The sequence below is a fragment of the Seriola aureovittata genome, chromosome 1, assembly GCF_021018895.1.
Source record: "Seriola aureovittata isolate HTS-2021-v1 ecotype China chromosome 1, ASM2101889v1, whole genome shotgun sequence".
NCBI lineage: Eukaryota > Metazoa > Chordata > Actinopteri > Carangiformes > Carangidae > Seriola > Seriola aureovittata.
In genome coordinates, this window is record NC_079364.1 from 7315769 (window position 1) to 7330862 (window position 15094).

The 15094-nt window shown below is 41.2% G+C and overlaps 2 protein-coding genes across 2 annotated transcripts in view; one reads left to right on the forward strand and one right to left on the reverse strand.

The window, feature by feature from the left end:
* The window catches only part of LOC130166909 (multiple epidermal growth factor-like domains protein 11), a 131649-nt gene extending 128278 nt beyond the window's left edge, over positions 1-3371 (forward strand). The window contains exons 22-23 of the mRNA XM_056372766.1: positions 55-273; positions 1135-3371. Of these exons, the coding sequence (XP_056228741.1) occupies positions 55-273; positions 1135-1340 (425 nt within the window). The 3' untranslated portion in view covers positions 1341-3371. The remainder of the gene's footprint in view (positions 1-54; positions 274-1134) is intronic.
* A 1026-nt stretch (positions 3372-4397) lies between these two features.
* Positions 4398-12723, reverse strand: LOC130166924 (ras-related protein Rab-11A). The gene is made up of 5 exons (XM_056372778.1): positions 12561-12723; positions 10090-10285; positions 9161-9354; positions 8588-8668; positions 4398-7284 (listed from the first exon to the last, which is right to left on the reverse strand). The coding sequence occupies exons 1-5, from the start codon at positions 12598-12600 to the stop codon at positions 7148-7150; spliced, it is 648 nt and encodes a 215-aa protein (XP_056228753.1). The 5' UTR covers positions 12601-12723; the 3' UTR covers positions 4398-7147.
* Between the last annotated feature and the right edge of the window lie 2371 nt (positions 12724-15094).

The window sequence follows — 15094 nt, forward strand, 5'->3', positions numbered from 1 at the left end:
CTTTATTTCTCACCACACAGTGTTAAACGATCGATGTGTACGTTCTCTCCTTAGACTATATGAAGGGCTCCTTGTCCAGCACCTGCTCCCTCAACAGTGAAAACCCGTACGCCACCATCAACGACCCCCCGGGTCTGTGTAAACACTCGGAGAGCAGCTACGTGGAGATGAAATCGCCGGCTCACCATGAACACATGACACACTGCTGCTCTGCCGCCATCATCAGCACCACCACTACCACCACGGCACCCGCCAAGAACGTCTACGACATGGGTACGTTTGAGGAGAGGGGAGCGAGGTTTAAAGGAATAGTTTAAGGTTTTGAGAAATGTGCTTAGAGGGGAAGATTAATGCCACTCTCACGATCATATGAAGCCGTACAGCAGGAGATGTTGAGCATTAACATGAGTGGTTTCAATCTGCTCAAGTCAGCAAGATGCGCATTTCCCAAACTACTCCTTTAAGTTGTCTTCGCTGGTTTATTGTTGTTTCTCACTTTCACTGTCATCTGTTTTACGTTGGGAAAAAAACAGACACACACCTTTTACACAATTAAACATTTAAATGTTTATTTTTCAAGAAGGAAGTATGTAGCGTGCACCACTGCTGTACAGTATTTACACAGTATTTATAGCCTCAGGAAAACATGGCAAAACATTTCAGTTTAAAGCTCAAACACTGATACAATAAAACCTTGACTACACGATGTATCTGTCTTTTTAAACAGTTTCACTTTGAGTTTATTATTCCATTCATGATGTGTTTGAGTCCTATGAGTAAAAAGTTCCACATCTTCAAAACATCTGAAAACACCTTTATATAGTATATATATATATATATATATATATAGCAGATTTGATTAATTAAATGAGTAATTTAAGTATCTGAAGATAGTTAAAAACTAGCACTAGTCCAAGATGGCATCTTCAGGTTATTTGTTTTGTCTGGCCACATTCAACTGTCCAAAACATTTTAAAATAATATACAACTGAAAAAAATGAACAGATCTTGAGCTGGAACCAGATAAAAAGACAAACTGATGAATCCACTAATCATTTCAGCACCACTTCCTCGTCTCTCTCCCCCTCTCTCTCACTTTCCCTCTCTCTCTCCCCCTCTCTCTCCCTCTCTCAGAGCCAACCATCAGTATCGTCCAGGGAGCTGGGGGTGTGGTGGTTCCCAGTTACCCTCAGAACCCATACGACCTGCCCAGGAACAGCCACATCCCCAGCCACTACGACCTTCTGCCTGTCCGCCCTAGCCCCTCTCACAGCCACAGCCTCACCCTGCACAGCCACAGCCCCCCGCTGCCCGGCAGCCCCACCAGCTCTTTACTGTAGACCCCCCACCACCACCATAGTACCCAGACTGGACCAGTGCTCCCAGATCACCCAGAACCAGGAAACTGTGAACTGGGGAATAACAGGAAAAGATCTGTGATTGGTGCGTGCAGATGAACATTAGGAAGACATGTTTTGTTGGGACTAACAATTATTTATTTATTTATTTATGTGTGTGTGTGTGTGTGTGTGTGTGTGTGTGTGTGTGTGAGAGAGCGAGAGAGAAGGGTGGGTCTCTCCCCCCCTGCAGTGCCCAGACTGTCGCACTGCTGTTTGATATTTTATCACTGTATTATATCCAAACTGTTTGAGCTGTCGTGCCAGTCAAAGCTTCATATTTGTGTTGTATTGTAAATTCCCCCTCATCAACAAATGCGTCATCAGAGGGAATATACTACGTACATACACAGGTCTACCTTTTTTCCAGGTATGCTGATCTGTCGTTTTGACACGTCCTCTGTCAGACGACGGAAATGAAAAACAGTCACTTGTGTAAATTCATCTGGTTGGGACTATTTCTTAAAACTGGAGTTGAACTGAACAGTAAATGTGTCTGCGTGCCAAACACTAGACTGAGGCTGGGGTTACACAAGCGGCAACATCTGATGTCGAAAAATGAAGCCAACACAGAAGTGCTAACAACTGCAATTCCTTGAATGTCCACTTGAGGCTGGCTCAATCCCCATACTGTCAAACTTTGCAGCAGAAATAAACGTGTCTACAGCATGGTAGAGAAACCAGTTTTGGTCTTTATAGCTAACTTCCTCCTTCATGACAACTGTACGGGAGGTGACGTTTTATACAACTCACACATTTAAATTTTATTAAGACTTAAAGCAGCCACGCCCTCAATTATGCAGAACTTTGAGTGACAGGTGGGTGAGCGTATGCTTGCCACAAACCAACAAGCACCGAAGTCTCAGCTCCACACACGCCCCTCCACTTTGCCCATTTTTGGATTAGCCGAGAGTTAGGTTGAGTCAGGCCCTGCCAAGATGGCGACGGCGGGGCAGCCCACTCCCACACCTGCTCAGGGTGACGTCACAGAGGCTACATCCATCTTTATTTACATTCTGTGGTGTTACACCTGGATTGACTGGACCTGCCAAGCATTTACAGTGAAGGAGCGTCGTACAGGTATCATGGCTCACAGTGCTGACAAAGGGTGTTCATTACTCCAATATTCTGGACTGAGAGAAGGATATAAAGAAATGCACACTAACTGCAGTCTGGTCAGATTTACACAACCTGTATATTTCTGGTATTTTTACACATCGTTTCTTATTTCCTGTTTACATATTCAAAGATCCTGCCGAGGATCCATATTTTCTCTCTGAAAAGTTATCTTTTTGTATGTACTGTAGACAAAGTGGTGTATTGGTTGTACACTTACTGTACACTAGTGATTATTATTGTGATTTTCCTTTGTTGTGTCGAGCTTAATACACATGCATGCCAAAGATTATTCAATATATTATAGTTAGCCAGGAATACCCTTCTAATGTCTTTTAGTGGCGATTGATTATTGTCATCTAACTGTGTCAACATGGAAATGTGTTGATGTAACTGTTGCAGCAAGGTCAAGAGTGGAAGCACTTCCTATTAAAAGTCAAAGATTTCAACTTCCTCCACAAATCTACAGATCCACTGGATTTTTATTCCCAAACAACGAAGATGTATTTAATCTTGTCGCAACGATTTCGTCCATAAATTATGATACACAGTTATAATGTATGAAATATGCTTCATTTTCCTCACAGGAGGTGCGTTTTGTATTGACCATTATTTTCCTGGCAAACAGCAATAACAGGACATGTTGACAATCAGATGGGTGCAGCACTGTTTTCCCACGTTTGACTCCAGACTTTTGTTCCATTTGCTCTGACTCTATCTTTCCCGTGTGTCTTTTCTTCATCTTTGGTCCAAACAGTAGTTTCAGTAGCTGTATCATGTGCTGCTTCTTGTATTGTTTTTTTTGTTGTTTTTTTGTTTCCAGCCCTAAACTCAATAAAGTTGTCATAGCTCAGGGGAGTGGGGTGCCGTTCTGTTACGCAGCGTATGTTTATGATAAATAATAATAGTAATAACCAGTTTTGGGAAGGTTACTTCTGAAATGATGTTCCGATACCAGTTTTTCCTTCCTGATACTGATTCTGAACTTCCTGAACTTGTGTATAAGTCGATACCAAGTACCGATCCGATAGTTAACATCTGTAAACTACTAACCCTCTGTGATGTGATGATTGGTGTCATTGTTGTACGGCGTGGTTCAGATTAAACCCTTCGTAAAACATTCTTTATCATCTAATTTGATTGTCAGCCTGTCAGGAATAAAAAACACTTCCTACTCTTTCTAACACTAGTACTCCCCCCTCCAAGTTAAAGCCTTATAAACTGTACATGGCGACTCTTTACTGGTAGGACTTTAAAGTTTAACATGTTTTGCTAATGACTAACACTATTTGACAATTCTACTTCGCTGCTCTAAAACAGTACCTGCCACAACTTTCTGTGTAGGCTACTGGCCAGGAAAGCTGCAGTTTTATCCAATTGTGAAAGTATAAAGTTTACTAATCAATTGCATGGTATTGGATCAGTGCATAGACTTGTCAATACCTCATCCAGTATTTCAGGCAGTATGAGACATTTTTGATATTTCGTTATCAGAAGAACTCTACTAATTATCCTGCTTAAAATGTAATAAATGATATAATTAATTCAAAGTAATGTAACTTGTTACATTTCATTACTACTTGATTACTTTTCAGTCTCCCTTGCATTTAATGAAAACAATGCTGAATTGAGTTACTGAGTGGTCAGACTTACATCTGTCACAAGAAAAAAAGACAAATTTTTAAATTAAATAGCTAATTAAAATGTATGGTAATTTAACACCATTTTTCCCATAATTGCTGCCACATTACACAGTCCTTTATGGGAACCTTCCTCAGAGTTTATAGTTAACTCTCTTTTGTAGAAACTTTGTATCAAACTATGGGGCCTATGAAATGTTAATTGGATATTGTAACAATATCTCAAGTAAAATACAAGCTCATATAAAGGTTTATGACTGGTGCGCTTTATTAAGATGAACTGATAACTTAAGATATAGACACAATTGTACAATTTATCAATCTGTACAAAACACAAAACCATTCATTATGACCCCCCCTCACATTTAACCCTCCAAATTCATTGAAATGACATCATTTCACTCTTACATGTTTACACTGGAATTACAGTCAGTTATAGAATTCAATATAGTAAAAAAAAAGAAGAAAAAAAAAGAAATCAAAACACACTTTTAAAAAAAACACAGAACAATGGAGGTACATGAGACGGGATCAGAAATCAGATTTTCAGAATAAAGGAATCACTTCGTCCACAGATTGCCAGCTAGTGAGTCTGGAGGGGCTCGGCTGGCGGCGCCGTCTGTTCGAGGAAACGCCATTGGCACTGCCGTCCAGGCTCACACACACTCCAGAGCTACTGATCTACCCTCTGCCTCTACACACACACACACACACACACCAAGTTCAGGCAATGTATATGTCTGCTAACGCCACCACACACTGACACGGCTAAAAACCTGGGAATTCAACAGAACACACTCTCGGGAGTTTTAGCTAGTAGGTTGTTAGCGAGGCAGGTGTCCATTAACAGACAGGACTGGACACAACTAACAATTAGCTTGTCTAGCATGTCATCCAGCGAGCCAAGCCTAACCCTCAGCAGAGTTCATGGACAGTAATGACAATGTTAGCTACATAAGGCGATACGACACGGAGTTGCAGTCGTACAGAAAGCCATGCATTGTGTTGAAGTCAGAGGCAGCTCGGTGTACATAGGCTTTATGTGACAGGGACAACACAGCTGTCTGTCTCCTTGAGGGGACAGACAAAGCCAGGTTACTGGTCAAGGAAGAGGCGGACATGACGGTGAGGTGTTGGCAGGTGAATGGAGAGGCGTTTTGGGACAGGTACGTGTGGTGAAGGAGGCACTGTGACCAGGAGTTAGCAAGGATGTGGCTGAATCTCTCAGGTGTTTCCTTGATTCCTTCACCAAACCTTCTCTGCCTTGTTATGAGTCCTGAGGATTTAAGGAAACACTTTTGAGACTCAGCCTTTATTCCGCAGTGCTAAACGTTTATGTTTTGGTTTTTGAACAGTGGCACCGTCTTTTTAAAAAAAAAAACAAAAACGGTACAGCTAATGTGACACAAGAGGTCCAGATTCTCCATGTGCAGTAATAATCTACTCCTACACAAGAAAGCATGTTTACTAGATCAGTGCAAGGTTTTGACAGGTTTATGCTCATGAAGTTCAACCTAGTGACATTTTCCATTTCCTACTTTCTCAGTGCATTCTAACTACACTTCTGTGGTTACATGCAAAGCATAATCTGCTCAACTACAGGATATTTTTGATTATAATATTATTGAGTATCATAGGAATGTCATACGAGAATACTTTTGCTGTTTTTTTTTTAATTCCTTCATTTGCTATAGAAGTGCACTAAGAAAAAAAAAACAGCCATGTGCTAGTTTCTGCATAGTTGTAGTCAAATGTCAAAAAAAAGGATGCATCCTGTTTTCCTGATGTTGGAGCAGGAAAGCCTGATGGACAAGCGCGTCTTCAATCAGAGCATCCTTCCCAGCATGAGCATGACTGTCTGCGTATGACGCCTCACTGAGACTTGGAGTGAGACAACATGAACATCTGAATGTACAGGAGTTGTGTTCAGCTTTCGTGGTGACAGCCTAAAATTACTCACCCTCAAGGCAATGATAGTGTTCCACAAAGAGTCCAGATTGAGTCTCTCACCCGATAAGAACATGCAGCAACAGCAGAGCGCCATCTTTTAGAGGACATGCAAAAAAACTGGTCCGACCCTGCCACCCCGCTGTGAACGGGGTGACGACGACGAGAACGACGACACGTATGAGGCTGTGCGCGACATGCTAACTCACACCCGGACCTTTCCACAGCGCAAACTGAAGCTCGGCAAATGCAAAATATTCTACGTTTCACTAGCGTCATATTCACAGCAATCAGATCAAAATGGCATGACACTACCGGAGCACACGTGTCTACACTGTGCTCCATACATCCACATGGTTTCCAAAACAGTACATTGCACTAAAGAGGACGGGGGGGGGGCGGGGCGAGAGGAGCCTAAAATGACAGAGGAGAAGCTTGTATACAGGAATACACTTCAGAGCAACATGTGCTTTAAATTCATATATACCTAGTAGTAGATATATGATACAAGACAGAGAGAGATCATAAAAAAAATGGAGAAATCAACAGGGGCACAAAGTATGAAGAAAAGAGAAGAAAACAAAATCACATTCATATATTAAGACATTTTTGTGACATGTCAGCGCATCTACAGTAATGAAATCTAAAGTGATATGAAATGCTTGCTGCCTGCTGTCCTGCCGAAACCTAAAGACAGAGGGGCTCTGCTTGGGGGGCCACCCCACGCGGTGACTTCTTATACTGGGATATATTTACCTAGGGTTGGGGTGGGGGGAGGAGGGGGTTGGGTGGGGGTGGGGGCAGGTACAAGGCAGGTGCAGAGTTTGGGTCACAGCCTTGAAGCTGTGGCTCATCCCTCCCACACCACGCAGTACACCGAGGCAGTCTATTTTCTGAGGGCAGGGGGGTCTGGGGTTGAGGAGTTGTGAGCCCGGCAGCCGGGAGCTGGGTAGAGGGGGAGGCAGGGAGGGAGGGAGGCATAGGTGTGGACTGTGGAGAGAGAGAGGGGAAAAAAGGGGAGGGGATAGCAGCAGGTCCGCAGCTGGGCTAGATGTTCTGACAGCACTGCATCTTTGGTTTGTTCTCAGTGGGCTGCACCTGGATGTTGACCACGTTGTTACTGGGCGACATGTCGCTCTCCTGACGCTCCGACATCTGCTTCTGAGAGACAATACGGTAGATCTCTGATGGGAAAGAATGAAAGAGTTATTTAGACTTACAGTCTGTTTAGCTTCTGTACATCCTGCTGACTACAGGTTTTACAAAAAATGAACTGCTGCCCTGGTTTTCAGACGACGCGAGTGTGACGTGCATTTTACCCTGTGGCTACCGGATAACTGACAGGAAACAGATTAGAATATGACAGAAAAGTCTGGAGGAGGAGCTGCAGATCCAACTGTGGCTCAGGAGGTAGGGAAGGTCGTCCGCTAATCAGAATGCTGGTGGTTCAATCCCCGGCTCCTACAGTCCGTGTGTCGAAGTGTCTTTGGGCAAGATACTGAAACCCAAATTGCCTCTGATGGGTGTTCCCATCAGTGTATAAGTGAGTGTGTGTGTATGGGTGTAATATATGCATGTGTGAGTGAATGGGTGAATGTGGTCTCTACAACTAGAAAATTGCTGTATAAGTGCAGTCCATTCACTATCACACCTGTGATTAGGTGATGACCCACTCTGTCACCTGGGCCACAGCCGCCCCACACGTTGCCCCCACATGTTCAGAATGTATTGTTCGATCTAGTCTAAGAATACCCACAAACTGGATCCCAATCTTAAAAACTGGATTTTACAGGAGCATAAAAAATTTATCATTATTTCAGATTTAACGTGTATAAGCTGCATCTAACAATATAATATAATATAAAAACACACACAATCCTGCTGTTGGAATACATTCACTAGCGCACCAAGTGTGGGTTAATCCACCACTGAAAAAAGTCCCCAACAAATTCACTATTTCCTGCATCTTCAGTAGGAATGAATTTGTGAAGTAATGAGAGACAAACTAAGACATTGTTAGTTCTGGTCTTTTCATGGCCTTTGTTGACATTAAGAGAAATATAGAATAACACCACCTTTATCTTTGATATCTGTTATGATTTTTAAAAAATGAAGGCATCAAGTTCACTAACCTTATTATCTGTGCAGACACCAGCTGGACCATTAGCACAAGAAAATGTATCATCTCTGTCATGATAAGAAAAGCTTTGCCACTCCTAAACAGATAAACTCGATGAACTCTCCAGCCCTCATTATGTTATAAAGTTAATCCAGTGGGGGTGTGTGGTGTGTTTCTGTGTTCAGTAGACACCTGACTTGCCTCTCACTGTAATCACCCTCATTAAAACCACAGCTCTGACGAACAGCTGTGTATCACTTCCTCAATAAACGTAACGTCCGTTGGCCCCAGAGGTTGTTAAAAGTCAAGGGAGAGGTTCGTGTTATACGTATGTGCACACACCACAGGACACAACACACAGTACAAACCTGTCAGAATGGTCTGGAAGGCCGTCTCAACGTTGGTGGAGTCCAGAGCCGACGTCTCCAGGAAAGATAAACCGTTCTTCTCTGCAGGGCAAAGTTGAGCACCAGGGCACGTTAACCATACATCAGATATCTAGCATTCCATACATAGCAGAGCAGTTTGACCAGTTCAGCTGAAATATCTGAAGTCCTGACGGCTCGTTTTTTACAGGCTGTGTGCATTTCTCTGTGGACTAAGCACTTTGACACTTTCACAGTATTAATTATAGAACCTAGACCTGCTTAATACTCAAAACAGACCTGGAAATCTCACTTTATACAATATGGGACCTTTAATTATTGTTTTGAATAGTAATTCTCTGGATTTAGACCACTTATAGAAATGTTTTTATTGTTATTTTGGAATCACATTTCTGTTTAATTCAGATTTTCTGTCTTATTCTGTTTCTCTGTAACTCACTCTTACTATTGCCCATCTCAACCAGAACTCTCTTGACAATAAAAGGAAGTTTTTTTCAATGAGGCATTTCTGGTTAAATGAAGGGTAGAAATAAAAACAGAGGATAGTAGTTTTACCAGCAAAGGCGCGGGCCTCGTCGGTAGGAACAGCTCGGAGGTGACGCAGGTCGCTCTTGTTGCCCACCAGCATGATGACGATGTTGCTGTCGGCGTGGTCTCTCAGCTCCTTCAGCCAGCGCTCCACGTTCTCGTAAGTTAGATGCTTGGCAATGTCGTAAACCAGAAGAGCCCCCACCGCCCCACGGTAGTACCTGCAGCGGCGCCACAAGCACAGGAAACATGTTTCAAATACCCGTCATCATCGCACAATTATAATCAGAGCTGATTGAAAAGAATCTTATAGGTGACCTGGTTAGAGCATTTTGTACCTGATGTCAGCTACAGTCTGTGTGTTGTGTTGTTGCAGCTGGAAACGCGTTTTGGTTGTGTTTCAGCTGCTTTATTTTAGGAGGTAACAAGTTTAAAGTTTCATAAACAAGGTCTTATGTGATGCATTTTGGCTTTGCATCAAATTCTAATCAGTTCATTCTTGAGTCCAAGTGGATGTTTGTGTGTAATCTGAAGAAATTCCCTCCAGACATTACTGATATATTGAATTCACAAGATTGGGACTGACATGAGGTCACAGTGACTTTGACCTTTGGCTTTTGACCCCCAAAATCTAATCAGGTCATCTTTGAGACAAAGTGACTGTCTGTGCCAAATCTGAGGAAATTCCCTAAAGGCATTCATGAGAATGGGACAGACAGAGGGACAACTAAAAAACAGAAGGTATTAAGTTATGGCCAAAAACATGTTTTGTGAGGTCACATCTGACCACCAAATTCTAATCAGTTCATCCTCGAGTCCAAGTGTTTTGGAGCTGTCCTATGAAGTATTATACAGTGGTCACTGGTTCAATTTCAATTGTGACGAAAGTATAATCTGGCTGGTGTGTTTGTACAGCCGAGTCCTGAGCCCCGCTGACCAGCTCTTCCTATACTCACGCTGATGTGATGGCACGGTAACGCTCTTGGCCAGCTGTGTCCCAGATCTGGGCCTTCACCGTCTTGCCGTCCACCTGGATGCTGCGTGTGGCAAACTCAACTCCGATGGTGCTCTTACTCTCCAGGTTGAACTCGTTGCGGGTGAAACGTGACAGCAGGTTACTCTTTCCCACGCCCGAGTCACCGATAAGGACGACTGAAACACACAATTGAGGAAAGACATTTTAATACAACCTATAAGAATAATATGAAAGAAAGTGCACAATTGATCAACTTCCTGTGCACACATACACTGTTAGAGTTTTTCCTTAAATCATAATAACCACTTTCTAACAGATTTCATACAAATGATACCTGTATGTTATTACGCCTTTTTTATTACATTATATTTGCATGTTCTGATCTCTGTGCTGCTCATTAACCATATACTAATATTTACAACATATCATGCGCAATTATTGTTTATAAAAAGGTGCAACAATTACTTGATTTACCGCTTAGTCAACTTGACATAAAACTAGTCTGCAACCATTCAATCAATAGTTTGTCATTTTTCAAAGAAAAGTACCAAACATTCCCCAGTTCCAGCTTCTGCTTTTCTTTGACTGCTCTGACAGTGAACTGAAAATCTTTGAGGGTTGAACTGTTGGTCTGAAAAGTCACCTGAAGACGCCACCTTGAACATTAGAAAACTGTGATTGTTATTTTTCACTATTTCTGGTAGTTTATGGGCTTGACAATTAATTGATTAATTGAGGAAATGGACTATTTAACCAATGGAAATATTCATTAATTGCAGCACAACTATCGATGTCAAAAATAATTGGCAGGTTAATGAATAATGAAAGTAATCATTATTTTCACCCTAATTATTGGTATTACAGTACATGTTTCTATTATTAATACTTTATGCTCTTTTAAGTTTAATTTTATTAAGTCTTTTATCTAGTTTCTTTCATGCAGATATTCTTTACATCCTTATTATTGTTTTTACAGCCTTGAAGTATAAACGTGACAAATAAAGAATTCTGAACCCTGTGAACCTTTACATGTTTGGATGTAAACTAATCATTTATTTATTTACATCCCATTATCTCTGCCTGCTCATCCTATGTACACCCTGGACAACAGGTCGCCAAGCTACCACGAGGCCGACATCTGAATATTTGTTATGATCAGCATGTTGTATGTAAAAGAAGCAAATTTAATCAAATCAACTTCTGTTTCTTTGAAAACAATAGTCAGGTACCCATGTGACCAATGTGACAGGCTTTGCTTGCTGTAATCGTTCCTCTTGTTCACACTGGACATTAAGAGATCTCCAATGCAGGTGGTGGGGAACAACATCCACAGTCTGTTATATGTGAAAATACATTGCAAAGTTTATCTAGAGTTAATGTGAGGCTTGTGTGCGTTAGATAAATCAAGTATCTTCTAAAGTTAGTCTTTTTAATACAAAATCCCCTGTGTGTTACCATAACTCCACAGCAAATTGTTTGCTATTAATAAAGTCTATTAAATGTAAAAAAAAAAAAAAAAAAAAAAAAAAATACAGAAAAATGTCCATTGCAACTCCTCAGAGTCCTAAGAGATGTTTGGACAGGGAATCACCTGTTTATTTGTATTGTAATTTTGAGAACAGCAGATATTTAGTGAGTTATTCTGTTGTCTGTAAAATGTAAAAGGACACAGTGCAAGTCTGTGGCGGCTGAGTAATGTTAATCACTGTAAAGCATCGTCATATGTAAAACGTAAAACATGTGACATAACATTCCACCAAATAGAAAAATGTAGCTAAGGCGAATATTTAAGATATGAATAGATCTCTGATGGTTCATTAATCATTCTAATACCTTAGTGATAATTGTGTTAATTCGCAAATGCAAACGTTTTAACATTTAGACAGTTTGTTTACTTTGCTCAGGACATTTTCTCTGACCTCATTGTTTACCTAACCAAGCTTTAACTAAAGCACTTTTCTATCTAGAAAACTAGCTAACACTTAGCCTAGCTAGTTAGCAGCATGATCTGCTGTAAACTGATTAAAAGTGTAATTTGTATATTTCGGTGCGGTTAACAACACGGTTCATCGTTTAGCTGCACCTCGACAGATAATGTGATAACGGTTAACGTTAGGTGTGTCCGACGTGAAGCTGGTCCGCGCCCACCGACAGCAGCTAACAGCTGCTAACTGCTAGCAGCTGACGCTCAAGACGCCCTGTCGGTTAACGATACCGAACATAACGTGACGAATCCACGAGTGTTTCTACCCGCACGGTTTAGAGAAGGGTGGTTATGTATCGTGTAGCTTAATCAAAGTTGTTGACATGTTCAAGACAGCTCGGTGAAAAGCGATCAGAGCACAAAGGTTGACGGTGGCTAAGTTAGCTTGGCAGTCAGTCAGCTGGCCTGGTTAGCCTCTCAGCTAACAGACCAGCAGAGCGCCAATAACAAGAAGAGGCTTGGTTTACCTTTGAACAAATAGTCATACTCGTCATCTCTAGTGCCCATCGTCTTATTGAGAATTGAATTAGTCCGAGATTAGATGCGTTTTAATGGAAAGAAGGCGATCTGCTGTGTTTTACTCTTCCAACGGGAATCTGTTTGGGAGCTGTACTTCCGTAATTTCTTCTTCTTCCCTGGCAGCCTCAAGGTGACGCACAAAGAGCACTCTGACATCCAGTGGTCAAAAGAAGGAACTGACCAGCACGTTTAATGTTCAAGGAAGTGTAAATCCAATTCTTCTTTAGATACAGTCATGAAAGGATTACAGGGCAGGCTCACAGGGCCTGAGGAATCAGCAGCTTTGTTTGAAGTGACTGTCAATATATCTGGTCAGAAAATCATTCAAACAACCACCAAGAGACACAAAACAACCTCATAGGGGCACAATAAGCGACCTCAAAGATACACAAACAACCATGTAAAGACACAAAACAACCACACAATGACGCAAAATGACCACAAATACACAGAGCCCCAAAATTGACCTGTACTGACCACAAAGAGAGACAAAATGACCACAAAGAGACACAAAACAACCACAGAAACATACAAAAGGCCAAGAGAAGGCACAGATTGTTGAATATTTGTGAACATTCAGCACTCTCTTCTAAAGTTAGGAACCAAAGGAAGAACCCTAAAATGTGCATTGTCATCCCAGTTTGCTCTATAACAATGAATGGGGCTCAGATGCTGTGAGGCCATAAAAGGCTTGTGAAATTTCTTACACCAAAATGAATGTTTCACATCTTAAGCTTTATTACCAATTCAAAATCTGGATGAGACCTATTAGGAGGTACTCTACACAGCTACTGTAGATTATGGGGTTAGTGCAGTGCATTTCAGCTGTAAAATTTTAGTAGCTTGACAGATGAAAGCAAACTTTTGATTTTTTTACACTATGACCAGTCTATACCTCCAGAGTATGTTTTTCTGCTGTTAGTTATTATGCTATTAGTTCATGATTTACACTCAGTATCTCTTAAAGTGGGGGGGTTAAATAAAAAGAATAATGCAATTCCTGCATTCAACATTTTCATTTGTCATTTATGACATTTAAAAGACATTGTAATGGAATATACATCCACTGGTACTAAAACAAAGATGGTGCCCCTTGTGTTAATCTGATTTCTTCCTTTAGGACAGATAATACAGATTTAACTGTTCTTTGGCACAGGAATAACATGTGACATTTAAGCTGCTGTTGGGTCTGTTATCTTCAGTTATTGCTGCAGTTTATGGATTTTTGCTGCAGTTTATTAACATTTTTTTTGGACTCCATGTTTGCTGCTTTATTCTGTGTTTCCATGAGAATGCCAGTAATGTTGTGTAAATGTGTCATTTAATAAAAGAGCAGTCATGTAATCCGTTTCTATCCTTCATCTAAGGGAAGGGTTGGCGTAGGGAAAATAGCAGGAAATGAATAAAAGTCATCCTGGAGGGTAGAACTGGTAATGGGACGAGTCTGGTACGTGCAGTGTATTTAGGGCCTGGTGGTGGGTTTTAGGACTCCTCTTGGCTCACCAGTCAGACCGCTCTTCAGCCGGATCTCTCGGCCCAGATCTGTCCGAGTCTTTAACAGGATAACATGCATAACAACAGCATAAGAAAAGTAAACTAGGGGACAAACAAACGCAGAGACTTTTCAAACCTGTAACAGTATCGGAAGTCAGTTGAACAGGAAACGGGTCGTGCGGGGCGGAACCCGAACAAAAAGCGCGCCATTTCTGCTTCATATGTGGACGCCAAAATACCATCATGGCGCAGTGAACTGAAATCTGGCTCTGTGTAAAGCCCGCAGTCAGTAGCCTAAGTGAAAGACTCGCTGAGTACCCAGGCTGTTATATCATCCTTGCTTGAAGAAATCAACTGCCCGGTTCTGGAGGTAAGTTCCACTGTGTCGGGACGCTTTAAATTTACTTTCCCAGCAAACTGGTTCTAGAAAAGGTTCATTTCTTGATGCTTCATGTGAACAGTGCGGCGTCTAATGGCCTGTTTTATATTTACAAATTACACATTTACTCACTGATTGTCAATCTATTCACACAAATAATAGTGATACTGTCTGTGCTGTGTTACCTATAGTTTTAATTTTTAAATTTCCAATTACTCTTTTTCCTGTCAAACATCCTGGCATTGAATGCCACAGTTTCCAGACAGTTTTTGAAGTACATTTAAATGTTAATACTTCTTCTTAAATACATTTATACATTTAAATTGAGTACCTTATTTGCATGATTAATGCCAGGACCTTCAGGGGTTAAAAAAAATCAGTGTTCTGCTGTCGCTCTTAAATATATTGGAATAGGAAAACCAACTCCTAGCAGGAGAGACTTAAATTTGGTTGGACAACATATGGAAATGCGTCTTTTCACATAATGTGTTATTAATTGGATTTGTACGGTTTGTAGATGCATAAATGAATCAAATCATATAAATATGTACTTATGATGAATAGTGACAGAAGCCATGTCTCTCAGTGACTGATGCTTTACTTTTGTTT